The sequence below is a fragment of the Lepisma saccharinum genome, chromosome 8 (genome assembly GCF_977018435.1).
Source record: "Lepisma saccharinum chromosome 8, izLepSacc3.1, whole genome shotgun sequence".
NCBI classification, from domain to species: domain Eukaryota; kingdom Metazoa; phylum Arthropoda; class Insecta; order Zygentoma; family Lepismatidae; genus Lepisma; species Lepisma saccharinum.
Genome location: NC_139236.1, coordinates 62870400 through 62892046, shown reverse-complemented (window position 1 = coordinate 62892046; position 21647 = coordinate 62870400). Strand labels below are relative to the sequence as shown.

The 21647-nt window shown below is 37.0% G+C and overlaps 1 protein-coding gene across 1 annotated transcript in view; it reads right to left on the bottom strand.

Annotated features, from left to right (window-relative positions):
- Positions 1-19753, bottom strand: part of dsd (attractin-like protein dsd) — a 76309-nt gene extending 56556 nt beyond the window's left edge. The window contains exons 1-3 of the mRNA XM_083126773.1: positions 19492-19753; positions 10719-10919; positions 331-459 (exon numbers count right to left, since the gene is read on the bottom strand). Of these exons, the coding sequence (XP_082982899.1) occupies positions 331-459; positions 10719-10919; positions 19492-19730 (569 nt within the window). The 5' untranslated portion in view covers positions 19731-19753. The remainder of the gene's footprint in view (positions 1-330; positions 460-10718; positions 10920-19491) is intronic.
- Positions 19754-21647: the final 1894 nt, after the last annotated feature.

Sequence of the window (21647 nt, the reverse complement as noted above, 5' to 3'; positions counted from 1 at the left end):
TTAATAAAACTTGGAAGTACATGTTTATATTTTAATAGACACAAATAGAATTCAAACCAAGTAAAAAATGTCTGTGTACAATTAATTCTGAATTAAACAATCAGAACTTGGGCTTTAAGCTCTTCAATTAATCTCACAATGCTGGGTCTACACCCAAATTTTTCAGGCTCTTGTGAGAATTGAACCTGGAACAAGTTGTATCAGAGGCAAGAGTAGTTTAATTAATTGCTGTTCAATACTGTAGACCAATGAAATTAAAACAAACATTCTGCTCAATTCAACAATGATACAGAACAGCCAATTTAATTTGATTTAAAAAATGAGACTTACCTATACGAGATATTAAATCCTGACATATTGTAAGCTATGTCACTGTAGAAATGTAGCAAAACAGATCCTGAATGTGCAACGACTTCAGGAACTTTCCGAACGCTGTAATTTCCATGGTACATCAACCCACTGAAAAAGAAAAAAGAGAAACCGCTTATTTAAGAAATTCTTCTAATGTGTACATATTGCTTGGATAACAACTGCACATTAATAATAATAAAACTCTCAAGAAAAAGTTCTGGAACAGACATTCAGGTTAAAGGCAATTGTAAACAACATCCTCGAGGTAATATACAGCTAACCAAATGCAGCAAAGACAACAATCCACTAGGGAGGAATGAAAAAGCTGATGAATCATTTAAAGCATAAAAATTGATTATGCAGAATTATACAAAATACGTCTAATGTCTAGGGCTGAGATGAAGCCAACTTAAACTAATACCAATACTCACTCAACCACGTTGGCCAGGTCAGTTGGTGGCTGGGGTATTAGTGAACAGAAAAGCATAAATTTGTTTTTTGAAAGTTCTAAGTTGATTTGATATAGAGTAGGGATGGACGATATCAGAAATTTGGTATCGCGATATATCGTCACAGACGATACAAAACAATATTTTTTCCATGTTGTGATATCGGCGATATATCATCTCCACGATATATATATATATATATTGCCAAATATCGTTACGAAATATCGTCAACATGATATATATATATATATATATATTGCTAAAATATTGTGACACTATATATATTGCCAAAATATTGTTACGACATATCGTAGACACGATATATATCGCCAAAATATCGTGACGATATATTGTCAAGATGATATTGCCTGGACAATATTTTTTTCAATATCGCGATATATATTGTCTGGATGATATATTGCCCAACACTAATCTAGAGTGAAAGTAAAGCTACATAAACCAATCATTAATCATATTCAGCGGGAAATTTGAAATTCTGTACTTTCTAATTTAATATCTCGGAAAACATTTATTTTTACAAAATTTGAAATTTGGCCAACCCCCTTGGAGGGCACACTGGGACTGGAGGGTTGACATCAAGATATGTCTGATAAGAGTTACACTGCATTAAAATGTATCTATGTGGACAATATATCAGATGATATCAGGTCATCTTGTATAAGTATGCCACTGCAACTATAACATACAAAGTAATACGGAATACGAGGGTCACTATTTATATTTTGAGCCTTGGCAACACTGATTGAAGTTAGGTGCAATTTGACGTTTGCACGGAATCGTCTGGCATTATTGACCATAACGTACTTAAAATGTTTTGTCAATAGCTTCATTTTTGTTGTTTATGTTGCCTTGGAGATTGCGCGACAACAATAAAATGGAATTAACTCGTGAACATTTTCGTGCCATGATTTTTTACGATTTTCGACGTGGATTATCAAGACAAGAGTGCATCGATCAACTTACTTCCACATTTGGCGATGAAGCCCCATCCTTTGCCACTGTGAAACGCTGGTATAACGAATTTAATCGTGGCCGCCATTCGCTCACCGACGAGATTCGCGAAGGTCGTCCAAAATTAGTTGTTGTTCAAGAAAACATTGATGCTGTGCAAAACCTAATACTGCAAGATCGTCATGTAACATACTGTGAGATTGAGGCAACCATAGGCATTAGTTCCACCAGCATATATAAAATATTACATGATCATTTAGCTGTGAGAAAGGTATGTTCTCGTTGGATCTCACACAATTTGACAAAAACTCAAAAAGACGCTCGCATCAATTGGTGCAAACAAATGCTCAATAAATACAATCGTGGTGCTTCAAAAGACGTATATAAGATTGTAACAGGTGACGAATCATGGATATATGCATATGAGGCGGAACGTAAATAGCAGTCGACTGTATGGGTGTTTCAAGATGAACCCAATCCAACAAAAGTTGTTCGCGCTCGAAGCACATCGAAACGAATGATCGCCTGTTTTTTCGGGAAAACTGGTCATGTGGCAACTGTGCCTTTAGAGGAACGTAGAACGGTCAACTCTGAATGGTACACAACAATTTGTTTGCCAGAGGTCTTCGGTCAAATACGGAAAACAAACAAACGCCGTCGGATCATTCTTCATCAAGACAATGCCAGCCGTCACACATCTCGTCTAACAACCGGCTTTATGAACAGTCAAAAAATCGAATTGATGGGTCATCTGCCGTACAGTCCTGATTTGGCACCCAATGACTTCTTCTTGTTCCCGAATGTCAAGAATAAATTGCGTGGACAACGATTTTCGTCGGCGGAAGACGCCGTTGATGCGTTCAAAAACCATATTATGGAGGTGTCTCAAGAAGATTGGAAAAACTGCTTTGACAAATGGTTCGAACGAATGCAAAAGTGTATTGACCATAAAGGAGAATACTTCGAAAAACAATAAAGCAGTTTTCAATGCCAAATTCCTGTTTTTTCATTGTTAGGCTCAAAATATAAATAGTGACCCTCGTACACATGTTCGTTTGGAATAATATATATATTCATTATCACGCAAAATTTACAACAGTCACCTGGTTCCATACATGAATTAAAGAGGTAAGAGAAAACTTCAAGGTTTTCACAGAATATTGGCCATTTAATGCGGAATTAGTAGAATTTCACACTGGTTGACCCCTAATCAAAATAACTATTGGGTTATTCCATGTCAAGTGAACCAATGAAAAACACCTGACCATCTCTAATTTTATTCATACTTAATTGTCATTAACCACTTGCCTGATTAACCCGAGTTAACTCGGAATTTGTTTTTGCTTTACATATTATTTACCCGAGTTATCTCGTTAAAATCGTGCAACTGCAGTGCACTTTTCTGCTTACCCGAACAGACTCGTTTGAGCTTTAAAAGGTGTTAATTCTCATTTTGGCCACTAGATGGAAGGTGTAGATAACTTGCTGCCATCTACCGGATTCCCTATGACACTACGTATTTGTCACCTTTCCAGTGGTACTTGTGGTCGTTGTGTGAGTGTAGTGAGTGAGTGTGAATACATTCTGTTCATGTTTTAGTGTTTTCCATCATGTGAAGAATGACAAGATGAGAGACGACAAGCTTACAAACAGTAAAGAGGAGGAGGAGGAGGAAATGGACCTGAGTGGAAGTGATACAACAGTGGACAGTGTGTGTACTGAAGAGACAGATACAGATAGTTGTGGTGGTGTACAGTCGCCTTCCAAAATCTTTACTTTGGTATATCATTTGTTGGGAAAGGGGTACTGTTTGACAATGGACAATTATTATAACTCACCACAACTTGCAGATCTGTTCATTTAAAAAAAAGACTGATGTATTTGGAACACTAAAACGCAGTAGGAAAGATGTACCACAGGCTCTAAGAACAGCCAAATTGAAGTAAGATGAAGAAGTAGGGTTGCAATGTGGCAAAGTGACTCATGAAATGGAAAGATAAAAAGGATGTGACATTGTTGTCAACCATCCATTCTGTTAAAATGATGACTGTAACACAACGTCAGAAAGCAAAACTTAAACCACGAGTGGTGGTCGATTACAATGCAAAATGGGTGGTGTTGATCAGCATCTTGCTTCGTACGCCACACCAACGAAGAGTGGCAAAAAGTACTATACAAAGATTTTCTTTCATCTGTTGGATCTGTCTCTGGAATTCAACATTAAAATGTGAAGACATTTTATTTTCCACAGTTTATATGCTATTTTGAAACATTTGTAGTACTTTCCATGTATGTACGAGTTAACTCGGGTTAATAATTATGGAGGTTTTTTGAATAGTTTGGTAACCTTTTTTGACCCCAAAAATGAAAATTTCATTACTGTTCCTTAATTGCCGATATCGGTACATTACAAACACGCAATAAAAAAAATGTGTAAAATATGGACCACTTTTGGGAAAATAATGTGTCAGGCAAGTGGTTAAGTACTACCCTACAGTAGGAAAAACTGCAAAATTTCAGATTTGTATCTGTTGTACTTTTCTAGTTAGAGCCCTCTAAAGTATGAAAAATAGCACAATTTGCGGCACACATGCAATCACAAAAAAAACTCATAAATCAAGCTAGAATTGACATAGAAGGTTGGGATAAGAACCAAATTGTTGCTTTTGCTATATGCTTTAATTAGATATATCATACATTCAAACTTTTTTGAAAATCTAATTTTTCAAAAAAACTATATTTTGAAAATTTTAAAATGCACATAGAAACATCAGTCTCGGAAGTTTTGTTATGGGATCGCAATGGGATCATAGTTTTTGACATGTATAAACAAATACTACACACTAGGTAAGACCATATGACACGGGAATATTACAGTTAAATCTAAAAGTTCATTACACTCTACAAGGAAAACATTATTATCGTACCTTCCCTTCTTTCATGGCAACAACCTTAAATTACTGTAAGGTAATTTTCAAGAGCCATGGTTGCTGCATCCATTCCTTCCTTTGAAAAGTAGTAACTACGGCCAGTGGGACATCTTGGTTCCACCAGGGTGAGGATCTGAGAGACAGGCACTTGTAGTTTATATGCATAGTCGCTTTTGAAATTAAATGATGGAGAAGGACCAGCAGGGTGCAGAAACTCAACTTCCACCGTACTTGCAGCCTCATTCTTGTCCAAGACTACAGCAAGCCACCAATGATTGTTGTTCTCACATGTTACATATCTTTCACTTCTGCTAGTTGCACCCTCTGTTTCATGCCTGCTCCTAACATAGTAAAAGTGCATGACTGTACACTTGTTGAAAATACCTTTGTCACCCACACTGCATCAGACACCAGGATGAAACGGTGGAATTTATGTGTACCTGGTATCGGTTTTGCAGACAGAAATTTACCTGGAAGTATTGTTTGTTCTTCATTTTGTAGTTTTTCATTGAAGAAGAACTGTATGGAGTCCATGTTTTCCTCACACCATGTAACCAGCTGTGATGGTGTAATTATTTGATCATCATAGTGCCGCTGCAGGCTTGCCCTTCCTGTAAGTCTTTTCACAGTACTGTCCAGACCATCACACACTCCTTTCCCATGAGGTGTAGCATAAAAATGCCACTCCGCCGCTACTCCAAAATCATTAACATGGTGGTAAATGTTTGAGAAGTTTTTTCCTGTTTTTGAACTGGGTAGCTGAACCATCTGAGAAGTAGTAAATTTGTTTCAAATCTCTAATCAGTACCAATCTAAGATGAGAGATAAAGCTCTTTTTGAAATAAATGAACAGCAACAGTGTCATGCTGCAGACATTCAGAGATACATACAATACTTTTGAATTTTACATCATTGTGATCCTTGTCGTAGACTGCTATTGGAAAAATAGTTGCATGCTCATTGTTCCAACGAAAAGCCTGGGCCTCATCTTGCACTAGAAATGAATAATTTTCCGCAAAGTCCATACATACCACAGCCTCATTTTCTTCAATGTTCTGCTTCAAGTAATTGTAATAGTCTGTCCGTTTCCTTGCAATAAAAGAATGTCTCTTCAAAACTAACAACTGTTCACATAAAGATTCTACAAACTCATCTGCAGTTTTAGTGAAAGTTACTAAGTTACATCTGTGAACAGATACCCATTGCTTGCATGTAATGTAGTCTACCAGTTCATTATCTAGCTGCGACTGTAACTCATCTTTAAAATTATCTACACCTGGACACGAAGGACACTCATTAAGGTGGCATGCTGTATCTGGCGCTATACACGATTTATAGTCACTTACAGCTGTGCCATCATTCAGTGTAATTTTCTTGGATTTCAGCACTTGTATCATTAGTTTTATATTTTGATGTGTTGTGTAAATGCAGACTGTGTGCGTATCACTTCCAGCTGCCAAGACACAATGTTTAGGTCGTAAATCAGCAAATTTTGTAAACCCAATTTCATCAGTAGGATTTTCGTTTTTGAACATCTCATACAGTTCCTTCAAGTTACCCAACACTAGCCTCTTTTGAACATGAATTCTACAGTCACCTGTTCATATTGAAACAAAGTCTTTTTATCCCAGGCATGAGACGGCTGACAGCATCACTGTTGTAGAAACTGATTACCTTTTCAATGACAGCTTCATTTAAAATCTTTCCAGGTTTAGGATTAGGTGTTACCAAAATACCCTTTTCTTTAACCAATGCTTTCGCTTTTCTTGCCATTCTGTTGCTAACCTGAAATTCTCTTTGTATTTTATTGCATGACCAGCTTTTACGTAGTACTGTTAAAACTTTTGTTTTAGCTGATCATTTCACATTCTGCATTCTTTCCAACAGTTTCCTCTGCATTTGTACTTGCTTCTTTTAGTATCCTTTCTCTCAAACATCTTTTTATTTTCCTATATTTTTTTATCACTGTATGATTTTATTTGCAATTTTCTCTTAGCAACAGGTGATTCTTCTAGAGAGATTAGAGAGTTATTCAAATACTCTAAACTGACATCTACGGACACAAATGCGTCAACATTACTAGACCCTAGACTAATGCTACTGGGTACTGGTACTGAACAGTCATCTGCCTCCTGATTTGTAACCTGTGGCAACTTCATTTGTATCCTACAACTGTCACAAATTTTCATACCTGCCACAATGATGTTTGACATGCCGCACATCCATTCAGTAACAGACCGGAGACTTCTTTTAACACTCTGGTGTCTGTCTTTCTTAAAAGGGTTGCAGCAGAAAGCCTTTGCTGTTTCACTTACTTTTTCAGCCATATTGGAGAATAACAACACTCACACAATGTCTAGTATAAGTAATAATAACCCTTTTACTGAACCCACTACTTAACTTGCAGAAATACATAGTCCTTATGCAACCCGTGCAAGAGCACAAGGCACAACTGAATGCTGACTGATGGAAACAGCAAGCATGTACTTGTTTGAACATGTTCAGACATGCATTCCTTGGCTAACTCTCATTGTGGCATACTTTCAGACTGTGGTTGGTCATAATATTTCACCCATAGCCATCCTAAATCAGAGGCACAACTTGGGGGGACAAGGGGACACTTGCCTTCTCCCAATATTTTAACATTTTGAGACTTTTACCATTTAACCAATTTGGTAAGCAACATAGTCCCTTTACAAAGGAATGGAATTTACATTTCAATATGACCCTGTCATATAGTCTTACCTATTGTATAGTATTTGTTTATACATGTCAAAATCTATGATCCCATTGTGATCCCATAACAAAACTTCTAAGACTTGATGTTGAAATATGTATGTTTCTACGTGCATTTTTTTAAAATTTTCAAAATATATAAGTTCTTGAAAAATTAAGATTCTCAAAAAAGTTTGAATGACCTTGAAATGAAAAAAAATTGAAAAGTAGTCATGTGATATATCTAATTAAAGCACAGAAAAAGCAACAATTTGGTTCTTATCCCAACCTTCTATGTCAATTCTTTTTTTTTGTGATTGCATGTGTGCCGAAATTGTGTTTTTTCATATTTCAGAGAATTGATTCTAACTGGAGAACTACAACAGATACAAATCTGCAATTTTTCCTACCTTAGGTGGTACTTCATAACAACTAAGGAGCCCCATCTAGTTCGCTGCACATTTTGACTCGCTTTGACTCTCTTTGCACCGAAGCATCTAGTTGGTTGCACGGTGCAACACTGAGTCATCTAGTTTGTTGATTTGGAGTCAAGTAGTGTATTTGGTGTCTACACTACTTTCTCTGTCGGTGTATGTGTGGTGTACTGTCATGTGGTGAGTACTAATTAATCAAATGACCGTTTAAAGCAGCAGACAGGCATTTGTTGAACCTTCTGAACTTGAACACCGCTTTCCGTCTAGTTGGTTGAACGTCATTTCCTTGCAAAACCCTTACACCACCCTGACACTGGATACACTTGCACTGCACAGTGTGTCAAAAAAGTGCAGCCAACTAGACGGGGCTAGTATGAATGAAATCAGAGATGGTCACCTTCAAAATTGACCAAAATTTGGTTTACTTGACATGGCCCTATTGTTGAATCATGAAGTCACTTTTGCAATGTAACGAGGAACAAGCTATCATGCTCCTGCGATTGGTGCATGGTGATCCTCGTACCATCCCTTCCATGCAGGTCATTTTAACAAGACTTTGAATTGGCTGCAGCCATATCACCCATCGGCTGGAAGTTGTTCTCTGTGCGATGTATGTAATGTTATTTTAAGGGTTTGTCATAATTTTACTGAATGTAACAATTTCATTTTCCTCTGACAATGATTACAGTGTTTCAACAATTGTTTTTTTGTTTCTTGAGAAGAGCTTGCCTCTTACACGTTTCTAAGGAAGTTTATCCTTACATTTTTAATATCCTGTGCAGGTCCCATAAAGGTCTATTTACAATCTTTCACCTTTCTCAATGAGCTCTTTACACACCTTAACTTTAAGGAAAGGGTAGAGGATTTTTCCCTGTAAACTTTACAAAATGGCTGTATGTGCTGACACATTTTAATTCATTTATTGATTCACTTTTGCAATAAAATACACCTTCTGCACTTACAAGATGTGAAAGATTTGATGTTGTGCATTAACTGCTAAATTTTGAACATAAAATGTGTACCAACACACTATATTACATAACTGAAGGGATATTTGGAGGCAGACAAAAAAAAACATTACATAACTCTAAACTACATGAGATGCCTGAGAACTCTAAACTACATGAGATGCCTGAGCTCTGTGTGCACATGTGACAGCATCTGATCCAATACCATCCGATATCAACACGTACATATTGACAAGGCCCCAGTATTACTTATTGTTACGGAGCTGAAGTTGATGAAATGTCATCTTTTTTCTGACATCTCTGACACGATGCCCACTTAAAATACACAATATTTATTACACTTAGTCTAGAAACCAAAAAAGGAAATTTTAAAGTGCATTTTTTTTGTCAATTTTCAGGTTTTAGGTCATTTTCCCCGATTTTCGGCATATTTTGCAATAACCAGTGTATTGTTTCGTCATATTTTATCACTTCTTTCATTTTGAGTCTTTTCACCAAGGTGAACATAGGCCTATATATATATATATATATATATATATATATATATATATATATATATACACAGGTAATGGACAAAATAATATGAACACCTTGGTTTGCAAAGGCATATATACGCCGTCGTGGAAAAGGAACAACACTCAGCAGAGATTTCAACCATCTAGTGGCGATGAAAGCAAACATATCAGTCTATCAGAAGCTGGTGTGAGAGTTGCATGCGAGCAGTCAGCTATTCGTCAAATGCAGGTATGTCCGACCTTTCAGACTTCAAAAGAGGTATGATCATAGGAGCACGCCTGGCTGGAGCATCTGTGACAAAAACAGCTACACTTGTTGGTGTAGCACGGAGCACAGTGTCAACTGTTCTGACAGCCTACAGACAACATGGAAAGACAACGTCTGCAAAGGAGAATAGTGGGCGAAAAACAAAGTTATCCAACAGGGATCGACGTGTGTTGAAGCGAATAGTGACTCAAAAGCACAAGACAACACTGTCCCAGATAACCGCAGAGATGAACAATCACCTCCAGGACCCTGTATCAACGAAAACCATTCAAAGGGAGCTGCATTCTGTGAACATTCATGGCAGAGTTGCCATCCCCAAACCGTTGGTAACTCCACGTAATGCAGTGACACGAAGAAGGTGGTGCCAAGAGCACAAGAATTGGACACAGCAGCAATGGGAACATGTGATATGGTCAGACGAATCATCTTTCACATTATTTCAGACCACAGGACGTGTTTATGTGTGGAGAACTCGTGCTGAAGCATTTGATATTGACTGCTTAGTGCCTACCGTGAAACATGGTGCGGGGTCTGTGATGGTTTGGGGGGCTATATCTTGGAATGGTGTTGGCCCACTTGTCGTCCTGCGTGGGAGAATCAACGCAGAGAAGTACTGCACCATCCTGGGTGACCACCTCCATCCCATGGTTCAGACTTTGTTTCCCGATGCATGCCCCATCTTCCAAGATGGTAACGCCCCTATTCACACTGCTAGGTGCGTTGATGCATGGTTTGATGAGCACAGTGATGAGGTAGAACATCTCATCTGGTGTCCACAGTCCCCCGATCTTAACATCATTGAGCCTTTGTGGGGTATTTTGGAGGCCAAAGTGCGTAATGTGCATGTGCTATATCATTTGATGCCTTTTTTTTTAAAAGCAAGATTGCATTTTGTTTAATTTCCTTTTCATTTCAATTCTTAACCTGAAACTAACAAATTTAATGGTCATTTTTTGCATTTTTTATGTCATTTGTCCCCATTTTTTAGGACATTCTATAGGTCATATGCCTGTATTTTTTAGGTCATCAACTTCCGCTCCCTACTTATTATGTAACATTTCTTACTTGATTTCAAGTCCTGTAATAAATTGTCAACTTATCTCAAAATAAATTTACCTAAATACAGCTAAAAGTGGTTTGTCAACGCTGTCCCCGTCATATATATACAGATGATCCCAGCCGCATTCTGTTGCAAATTCTTCCAAATGAAGTCTAATAGTCGCATTCGGATACTTGCTTTCTATCAACCAACTGCACTTGACGTCTGTTGAATAGTTCCCCGTACCATCCAGGATATACCCAGATGTGTCATTGAGTCTGGAAAGAAAAATAATTTAGCTATTCAGTACGCACAAGGAGGTGATGAATTAGGCATTACTGGTAAACAAAGTGTACATTATTTACCTGCAGAAAAAAAGGGGTATTCATTCAGGTTCTATAATTAGGGTGAAAACAGATATGTTTGATTGCCTTAGCATTTCTGTACAGTTTTTTCTTGTACAATCACAAGCAAAATTACAACTAAGCATAATAAATAGATTTGATTCTCAAATTAACATTGTGAACATTACATTTGTTTTCCTTTTGCAAGTGGCGACATTTCACAAACTTCTTGTTCTCATCTGCAGACCCAATTGAATTGAGCAAGAATCCAGTGCAATGACTTACACATTTTGTTGAATTGGTTCCAAGATAGCTCCCTGTTTATCTGTGACAAAACATATGCTCTCTCAGTCACCAGGTCTTCAGTTTGTATTCATAGTCTTATCCAGGGGTAGACAAAACTAAAAGTAATCCAGGGGCCAGCTCCTTTTCCTCTGGAGCCAGCTTTTGAAATTTATTTATTTATTTTTTGCAAATATATGCTAAGAAAGCTATGAATCTAACTAAGATAAGCTACGAAATGGGACCTTAAAACATTTAATTTATTAATAATAGACTGGATTAAGAGTAATTAATTCTTTCACTAAAGAAGGCTCAACTGGTACCAGAGTGAATAACTTTGCAAATATTAAAATTCGGCAAGAAACAGTGCAAAAATTTATGATGGCATGTTTATTATTGATTTAATTATATAAAACGTGATACAGAAATTCCAAAATCTGTAATTCCTCAAGCCTTTGCACATTAGTTTCATCACCGACCAATCAATTACCCTTACGATCAGTTTTGTATATACAGGAAGGTCAAGATTACAGCCCCCAACATGGACCATTTCTTTCTCTCTCTCTCTTTCTAATTCTCCTTGAGCACGATGATCATGCTGCAGTGTTAACAGTAATATTTCTCACTATAGCTCTTTTCAGTTGTTACGGCGTGCGCTCTAGAAGCTGGCAGGGGAAGTGGAGAGCGGGGAAACGACCTATCCAGCGCAACGAGACAGGCCGGTTAGAGAGAGAGACTGCAGCGTTGCCAGAGTAGCGGGAAAGGCGAGTTGAAATCGAAAGAACCATGAAATACAGACGTCCCATTGTTCGTGTATGGCCTGAGAATGCGTATTATCCCCATATTGTGGTCAGTAGAATACCGATAAGTGTATGATATCAAGGGTATACGTTGTAGGATTTCTTTCCAACTGTACCGAATGGTAGCTAGCATTGTCCATTACAATCACTGCGTCTTTGATATTCCTTTCGTCAAGCGTATCTAAAAACTGCAAAAACCACTGAAAACTAATTTACATGCCTGTAGAAAACCAGTGTGACTGGAACCTACGTGACAAACAATAATGCGCCCACCTTTACCCACGGGCACTTTTAAACCCCCTGTACCCTCTTTATTTTGCCAGATTTTCGTTGGAGCGTAATTCTGATCTATGTACGTTTCATCTAAATGAAATACCTATATAGGGCAAAGGTTCCTTATTTTTTAGAAGATGCATTTTTCTCAAAAACGTTACTCTGGCTGTAACTCGTATATCGGCTCTCTCCATCAGAAATCGTCTACAGTCATTGCTCTTTTTGTACTTGAACCCCATATACTTCAGTATCCTTCACAACGACGAAACTCCCCACTGAAAGCTTATTAATGTATGCAAATCAACAAAAACTTGTTCAGTGTTGGATATTCACCCTTTACATAATACCCGAGGATAATTCTTCTTGTTATATCTTTATCGTAACCGTCGATTGCCTTTGTGATACTGTTCCTTTTGATTCGTTTGCGCGGTGATTCAAGACTGTCTTTGCCTTCCCTAACAATATGCTGCACAGTTCGCGTCACAATGGAACAGCGCGAGTACAAATAAACGTAACATCACATGCCACATACACGTTTATCGAAGAAACAATGCAGTTAGGCAATACACGACGCGACAACAATTACTCCCACGTATGTTATTCCTACATTCCGCTCATAACAAACAGGAATCAACACTGGGGCAAAAGACCATCAGCAATGCGGTGAATTGGCAACACAGCAACGTGCAGAACGAAGTTAGCGCCTGCAGCTTCCTCCCGCAACTGCCTAACTTTCGGCTCCACCGCTAGGTGGTCTGTTCTCTGGTTGGTCAGCGGCATGTTCCCCGGTCCCCACTTCCCCTGCCAGCTTCTAGACCGCACGACGTAAGAACTGAAAAGAGCTATAGTTGCAGAGAGAGAGAGAGAGAGAGAGAGAGTGAGTGTGTGGGTGTGTGTGTCTCTCTCTCTCTCTCTCTCTCTATATATATATATATATATATATATATATATATCTGTGTGTGTGTGTGTGTATTTTTTTTATCAAAGGTTTTGATAAATTATTATTATTTCTCTATTTTTTTTGAACCAATGTCTCTTTGTTCTTTTTAAATAAACAGGTTTTAAAAACAGATAATTCCAAAACATATAAAGCTGCAAATCTCGTACTTGGTTCATTTGTAATTTAATGAAACTGAAAATCAGAAGTTTGTAACATGAAAGTTGCGAACAAACACACATCTATATATTTTAATTTCCCCACCCTCATCCTGAACCATCCCAACCTCTGCTTACGAATGACACATCTCAACCAGGGACTCACTGGATATGCAAACTGTATTTTTAAATATCCTTTACTTATAGAGTTCCAGTTCATTTCAGTTGATTTTTCAGCCCCATAAGTATATATAAAAATATCGTCAAGCAATTTATGGCGAATGTGTACCATACCATATCTAGTGTCCTTTAGATGTCACATATTAGTTATTTTCACACACTTCTAGTGTGTGTTCCACAAGTACTTATCTATCAAGAACTAAAAGCTGTGCCCTGTTCGATTGCTTTCACTTAATGCTCTTTGAGCACTTGTTCAGAGTTGTAGTGTTTTGTTGCATCCTTTTAAAAAATGAGTCATGATGGTTCCCAATTGACACTGATAAAACATTTCACATAGTAGTTATTTAAAATGGAATGGCCTGTACTTTAAGATGCTCCACAAGTATACTTCATTCAATTATTTTACTTCACCTTAATGTCAACTTTGGCTAGTAGCTACATGCAAAGATGAGGATGAATGGTAATAAAGAAAAATCCAAAACACATTGCCACCTCACTCAAAGACATTGTACATCCAATTGAAATTGTACCAATATCTACAGCTCAATATGAAAACGAATTCAGTGCTATGAATGTAACCTTAACTGATCTGAGAAATTATTTAAAAATTGCGATACTTTAAACTTGCTTTCCCTTTCAATAAATTGACCTCCAATGCATTACTTTGACTTTGGAAAATTTGCAACAAAATGGATCAAATCTGAGCACCACAGTGCTCTTGACAAAGCAACTGGAAACACATCGAACTTACAGGAACATCTTGTCTATTCATCTGCTTTATATAATTTTCTTGTAGTTTGATGTTAGAATTCAACTTCGAATGGGGTTGATTTGTGTTCCATTCTATATCAATTATTAATTTTATATTAAACAATGTCCAATTATAAGCATACTTAATATACTTATAGCTAAAAAGATAGTGCTTGCGAGGTACAAATTAATGGAAACCTGTGTTTCTGGTGAACTATTGTTAAACATCTATAAGCTTATTGAGATAAAATCAAAAGTCGGGCCCTGTTTTAATGCCTAGGAAACATCACTCTTAGCATTTCATCTAGGAACGGTGTGCGTCTCTTGTGTATAAAAAGGCCCTTCTCCTTCTTGTTTGTACTACTTGTTCTCGTTTTGGTTTTGACTCAGAAGATTGTCAAAACTTGCTTTAGATTCACTTTATGCTCAGGTAGGGTAATCGGGACTGGATCTACAGTTTAAATAGAAGTATCTTACAAATAATTTATATGATAAAATTATGTGGCATTTTCAATGCATTTATGTATGCATAAAATGGCAAAAATATAAATTCTGTTTGTAGTGATGGAATGTGAAAAGTTTATACAATTATATATTTTCATATGTCGTAAAAATTCCCACAAATTTTTATCTGACAATTGTGGAAGTATTTAGTTTAGGAAACCCCTATTTGAAAAATCTAAAGGAAAGGAGGTAATTGTATAGTCCTCTGAAACAGATTTATATTTTAGCAATCAATGGACTGCCTATTTAGAAAAGTGCACTAATCAACTTTCCTACACAAATGGGAAGTTAGCCTGCAGCATGATTTCCTGAAATTCAACTATCATATTCCATCATTTCACACTCTTTTTAAACAATTCCTATCTCCTTAAATAAAATTCCAAGACCCCAAATAAAGCGAACTAGTACGAGAATGTAGTAGAATAAGTTTACAGTAGTTTGAATTATATTGGACAACAAGATAATGTTTGTAAACAATATAATATTTTTGTGTTGAGCTATTAGAGTAGGTTATTTTGACAGCAGCACCTTGCGCATGGGTGTTCTTTCTGAGTGTCCCTTCATCAATTCTATCATATCATATTTCATAGGGTTACCAAACATCCGGTTCTTCCCAGACACATCCTACATTTTAGTCTTATGTCCAGCATCCGGGAGGAATTTTAAAAAATATCATAAATGCCCCACATTTTGAGCGTCACATAATAATAATTAAGAAAATAATTGTTTTAGTTAATCAAAGAGAAATCATCCAAGTTACAAGTCTCAAATTCAATAGTGACATATATTTTGATTGTCCTGCTAGAACAAAAAAGGAAGCAATTTATGAACAAAGTTTCGGGCCACATTCTGATGATGTCACTGTTCGGTGCCTGAGAGAAATTTCTTGCCTGGTTTATACTGATGGAACAAGGAGTTTCCATTCTTATTCAATATTTTGCTTGTAAAGTAGTGTGGTATAGAGAACAAAGTTATTGAACTAAAAACTACCCCAGATGAAAATTTTTGAACACTTTCAAGTTACGGTAATTGCAGTGTCATAATGCAAATCTTGAGAGAGCACTTTCATTAACATCAGCACAACGGACTCGTGAGAGAAATAACTTTTTCATAAAGTCTATTAAACACTTCGTACTGGTTCAGTATATTTTCAAAGAGTTTGATTGTTCAGTCTCTCATACATATATTTTGACTAAACCTGAAACTTTGGAGAAAAATTGGCCCCTCTGAGAGGTACCAGTTAAAACATGTAGTAAGAAGTGTTTTGTTTAGTATTGATTACAGTTTGATTAAAATTTCAATCTCCGCGAAACGTCTCAAATTTGTTTATTTTTTGCACTCGTACTTACGTATTCTACATTGCTAAGGATTCTTGGAAGGTGAAATTTTGCTTTCTTCATGAAAACAATTTCAATTTCCCACATATCGAGTAATTATTGTTCGTTCGTTTTTCGCTTGCAATCTTGACTAGCGTTGTCTATCACCAGTGGGTATGCTGTGTTTCCAACTTTCTTCACCGAAAAATACCTACTTTCCCCAAACACCATTTACGGATAGCCCCATGAACCATTCACGGATAACCCCACGAACCATTCATAAATAGCACCATAAACAATGCACTGCAAGGTTAGGTTAGGCAAACATAGTTAAAATTGTCATGTTCTTGCAAAAGAACGGCATGGTTGGAAACACTGACCAGGGGTTACATCATCAAACGCACGCAACATTTGGTTCACGTAGTGGAAGAACATAGAGGCAACAGCTTTTGTGCCTCGGAGACACATTAATCTTGAAAAATACGTGATTTACCGGCCAAATAAATTAAACAATGGGAAAAAACACTTCCACGACCTGTCAAAAGTCAACAGAAACTCAGTTCGGTAAGTACTTTCTCCTGTAAAATTGAAGAAATACGTTTCCCGGAGATTACGTACTTACGTATTCTACATTGCTAAGGATTCTTGGAAGGTGAAATTTTGCTTTCTTCATGAAAACAATTTCAATTTCCCACATATCGAGTAATTATTGTTCGTTCGTTTTTCGCTTGCAATCTTGACTAGCGTTGTCTATCACCAGTGGGTATGCTGTGTTTCCAACTTTCTTCACCGAAAAATACCTACTTTCCCCAAACACCATTTACGGATAGCCCCATGAACCATTCACGGATAACCCCACAAACCATTCATAAATAGCACCATAAACAATGCACTGCAAGGTTAGGTTAGGCAAACATAGTTAAAATTGTCATGTTCTTGCAAAAGAACGGCATGGTTGGAAACACTGACCAGGGGTTACATCATCAAACGCACGCAACATTTGGTTCACGTAGTGGAAGAACATAGAGGCAACAGCTTTTGTGCCTCGGAGACACATTAATCTTGAAAAATACGTGATTTACCGGCCAAATAAATTAAACAATGGGAAAAAACACTTCCACGACCTGTCAAAAGTCAACAGAAACTCAGTTCGGTAAGTACTTTCTCCTGTAAAATTGAAGAAATACGTTTCCCGGAGATTACGTACTTACGTATTCTACATTGCTAAGGATTCTTGGAAGGTGAAATTTTGCTTTCTTCATGAAAACAATTTCAATTTCCCACATATCGAGTAATTATTGTTTGTTCGTTTTTCGCTTGCAATCTTGACTAGCGTTGTCTATCACCAGTGGGTATGCTGTGTTTCCAACTTTCTTCACCGAAAAATACCTACTTTCCCCAAACACCATTTACGGATAGCCCCATGAACCATTCACGGATAACCCCACAAACCATTCATAAATAGCACCATAAACAATGCACTGCAAGGTTAGGTTAGGCAAACATAGTTAAAATTGTCATGTTCTTGCAAAAGAACGGCATGGTTGGAAACACTGACCAGGGGTTACATCATCAAACGCACGCAACATTTGGTTCACGTAGTGGAAGAACATAGAGGCAACAGCTTTTGTGCCTCGGAGACACATTAATCTTGAAAAATACGTGATTTACCGGCCAAATAAATTAAACAATGGGAAAAAACACTTCCACGACCTGTCAAAAGTCAACAGAAACTCAGTTCGGTAAGTACTTTCTCCTGTAAAATTGAAGAAATACGTTTCCCGGAGATCAAAATTTTACTGAAAAGGTAACGATGCAGTTCAAAGAGAATGCTGTGAACAAGGCTGGAAACCAAGAATTCCCAGGCTATATTCCAAGCCTTTCAGTATAACTTCCAAAGCTTAATTTTTTTATTGCATAAACAATTCATTCCCCATTTTACTGGAGAAAAATTCTTGCAAAACATAGAACTTCTGGGATAGTTTATTGGTTGAAGGCAATGGATACTCATCTTTCCCATCACATGTAGCATAACAGTACAATTAAGTGATGTTAAATAAACCACTGAAGTAAGTAAATTAGCATTTGTGAACAACATGTATGCAGAATGAATTAATGAATGTACTTGACTAGGCTATAATCCATCAACGTGGAAAGTAGTTCTAAAATATTATCGCCCTTGTATTATTTTTAAGAAGAAAAAATGTTTACAGGACAGAAAAACGAGACAGTTGAAATATGACCCAAACTAATTCCGTAATAACTAGCCCTTCATGCACTGGAGTTGGTGTCAGTCAACAACATTGTGTACAAAGAATGAAACAAAAATTAATAGAGAAATCAAAGAAACTGTCTGTACAATCAATAAATGCTGTTTGTGTATTATCTGAGTGTGGGCATTGAGCATTATAGGCCAGCATTAGAAAACAGGTTTGTCTATGGGATTCAAATTGGCACAAAAAAGCATGTGTTATTGGTAATTGGCAAATGAAGTGTTATTTTGACAAACAAAAGTTAAGGTTCAGCTTTCAATACACACCTCAGTTCCACAAATTACAAAACATCTGTTATCCAGGTTGCAAGGTATTAAATTATCATTTGGGTTGAGCAATCAAAGTTTAATTCAACTCTCCAAGTTATCTGTATGTGTAAAAATGGTTAGAGTGTGATTTTGATTACACCAGTTTCACAGGTAACAAGTTCAAGAGCATACATATGTCATTTATGTCTCTTTATGGTGTGAGGTAGGGAATATTTTTTTATTCTCAAAAAAGTGAAGTGTGTATATTTATCCTCCTTATTCGTCCACGGAAATATAGAATCGTCGGTGGGGGAATGAAAATGAAAGAAGCCTTACATTTTCTAACATGTTTCTTATCTCTCGATATTAAAATTCAACTACAGAATGGACCATAACAATTTATCTGTACAATAATAATACGATCTCTCCGAAACGTTATTACAGAAAGATGCATCTTGTAAAGGCAGAAACTACAAATGACACACTTCTCCATCCATCGATTAAAAGTTGTCAGCGTCAAAAATGAATGTGTAGCAGTACATACCTATTCTATAGTAAATAATACGCTGATTTTATTCTCTATTTTACACAAAATCTCACACTTAAATTAATACTTTTATAAATACTTGTTCGAAAATAAATTTGCATCAACAGTACAATACTCAACTAAATCAATAATACTAATCCGACAGTTTTAGTACTGCTAAGATAGTTTGGAAACAGATTTAAATGGAATTTAATAACTAACGCTGTAGCCTAAAGCTTTCTTTCTTTAGATGCCTTACCTTATTTTACTTGCACAAAAATTACAATCTTTCCCCCTCCATCCATCAAAACACACGCAGGTATCATTGTTACACCGACCGTTTACACAGGGTTCTTGTGTTTCACATTTTTCACTAATCGACACATTCACTACATACAAGAATATAAGATACACATAAACTAACTCTTGACAAAAGTAACATTTTCGCCGGTATTTAGATTTGAAGAGAAACAAAAACATCTGAATGTTGGCTGCCATATTGGAGAACCATTTCCGCGACAGAATTTGACGTCACGTACCCAGTATGCATTTCGTGCTAGTTCGTAAAGCGTAAAGGCAGCGCAAGTGTTCAGTTGTCCACATTTTAGATTCTAAGTTAAAATTATTGTACATTTGTAGGGTCCAGTCAACGAAGTTAGTAATAAGTTGTGTTTTGCACAGCGTATATTGAAACACTTGTATGTTGAATTGTACCTTCTGTACATATGCTGTATAAAGAAACAAACTGCCGGAGTACTAATTGAGGCGAGGATGAGTACTTGGTGACTATCAATAATATTTATGCAGATTTAATAGTGCTAATTCATGTTTACTTGAGTGGGCCTCCCCGATGGCGCAGTGGTAGCATCATTGCCTTGTAATGAAGGGATGTCGGGTTCGAACCCGGTGGAGGTACATAGTGGTTCGTAGTGGACTTAAAACACCAAATCAATCAATCATGTTTATTTGAATAAATGTATGAACCAAGCAAGATCTTTCAATCGCGCAATGGCCTCGCCAAAGTGGGAGCAGAGGGTCAGTCAAGTTAGAATTAGTCCCCCCCAAAAGAAAACTTAATAAATAAATAATTTTTTGATTGACATTTACATCTGTTTTGATGTCGAATGGAATCTTAGATGAGACTGGTCCTCCCAGGAGATATTCTCACCATATCCAACCCCTCACTCATTTTCTGTTCGTTTGTTTCAACAAGTCTGCTTTTTGTTCAGGTTGGCTGATCACGAACCACTGTGCAAAGTGCCTACACCTATCGGCCCCGACATGGCCCCGGGACGCCGTGATTACAATGTTCCTGCATTACCACTACATCATCTGGCTGGCTCTCCATTTTTGTCGTGTAGTCACTGATTGGCTTTCCTACCTCCATGCTGATTGCAACCTGGTGATTAGCTTTGGTGCCGCCTAGTGGCGCACCCATACAGAAATTTAGAAAACAAATTTAAAAAATGGGAAAGCTGAGGTTGTGACTTCTTTGATTGGCTTGCAGTGACGTGCCCAGGATTTTCGTGAAGGATAGGATGTGATCGTAAGAGGATACTTATGAGCCTATTCTTCTTGTTCTTTCTTTTACCAATTAGTTCTATAATTGGCCATATTTTGTCTGGGTTTCAGTTCTTTCTTTTTTAGGAATTCTGGACCAAGAGGTTGGGCTATGGCTCCAACCATGCTCTAACCAACCCCGAATGGACACACCAATGTAATTTAACGGCTTTCATGTATCTTGCCATTTTAATAAATGAAAGAATTGAATTAAATGTGTTTTTGTTTTTTAAGGCCACTTTATGCACAGAGAGGCTAATCGGGACTGAACTTAAAGTTTAAATCCGACTCCTGTGCCTCCACCGGGTATCGAATTCGAAACCCCTTGTAATCGTTTTTAAAAATGAAAACTGAGCCTACGTGCAGGGCTGTAGTCAAAGGTATACGGCGGTATGCCGTATACTAGCGAATACCATCTGTTACAATGCATATACGTTCTAGTTTCGTTTCGTTTACATTTTTTTAATGCAATTTTTTATACTCCAGTGAGCTAATTCAAATACTTCTGGTTTCACGTGATCGGGACGCCCGTCAACATTTTACCGCCATCATTTGACTACAATAATAATTTTATATAAACATGTGCAGTTAATTTTTGCAGGAGTTTTGCTAGTTTGGTTTGTCTCTTTGTTCAAGTCTTGAGTACTAATAAGAGATCAAAACCAAATCTCAATAATGTCCTTATTTCATTTTTCCGCAAGAATTGGCGACGGACTATAAAGGCTCTTATCATTAAACGCGACATGTTTTTCGCTGTTCGTGTTTTTGTTTCTTTACATAAGAATTTTCCCAAGTTTTTCACTTTTAGTGTAATTAAAAATACAAAAGCAACATCAACAAAACAATAAAATACAA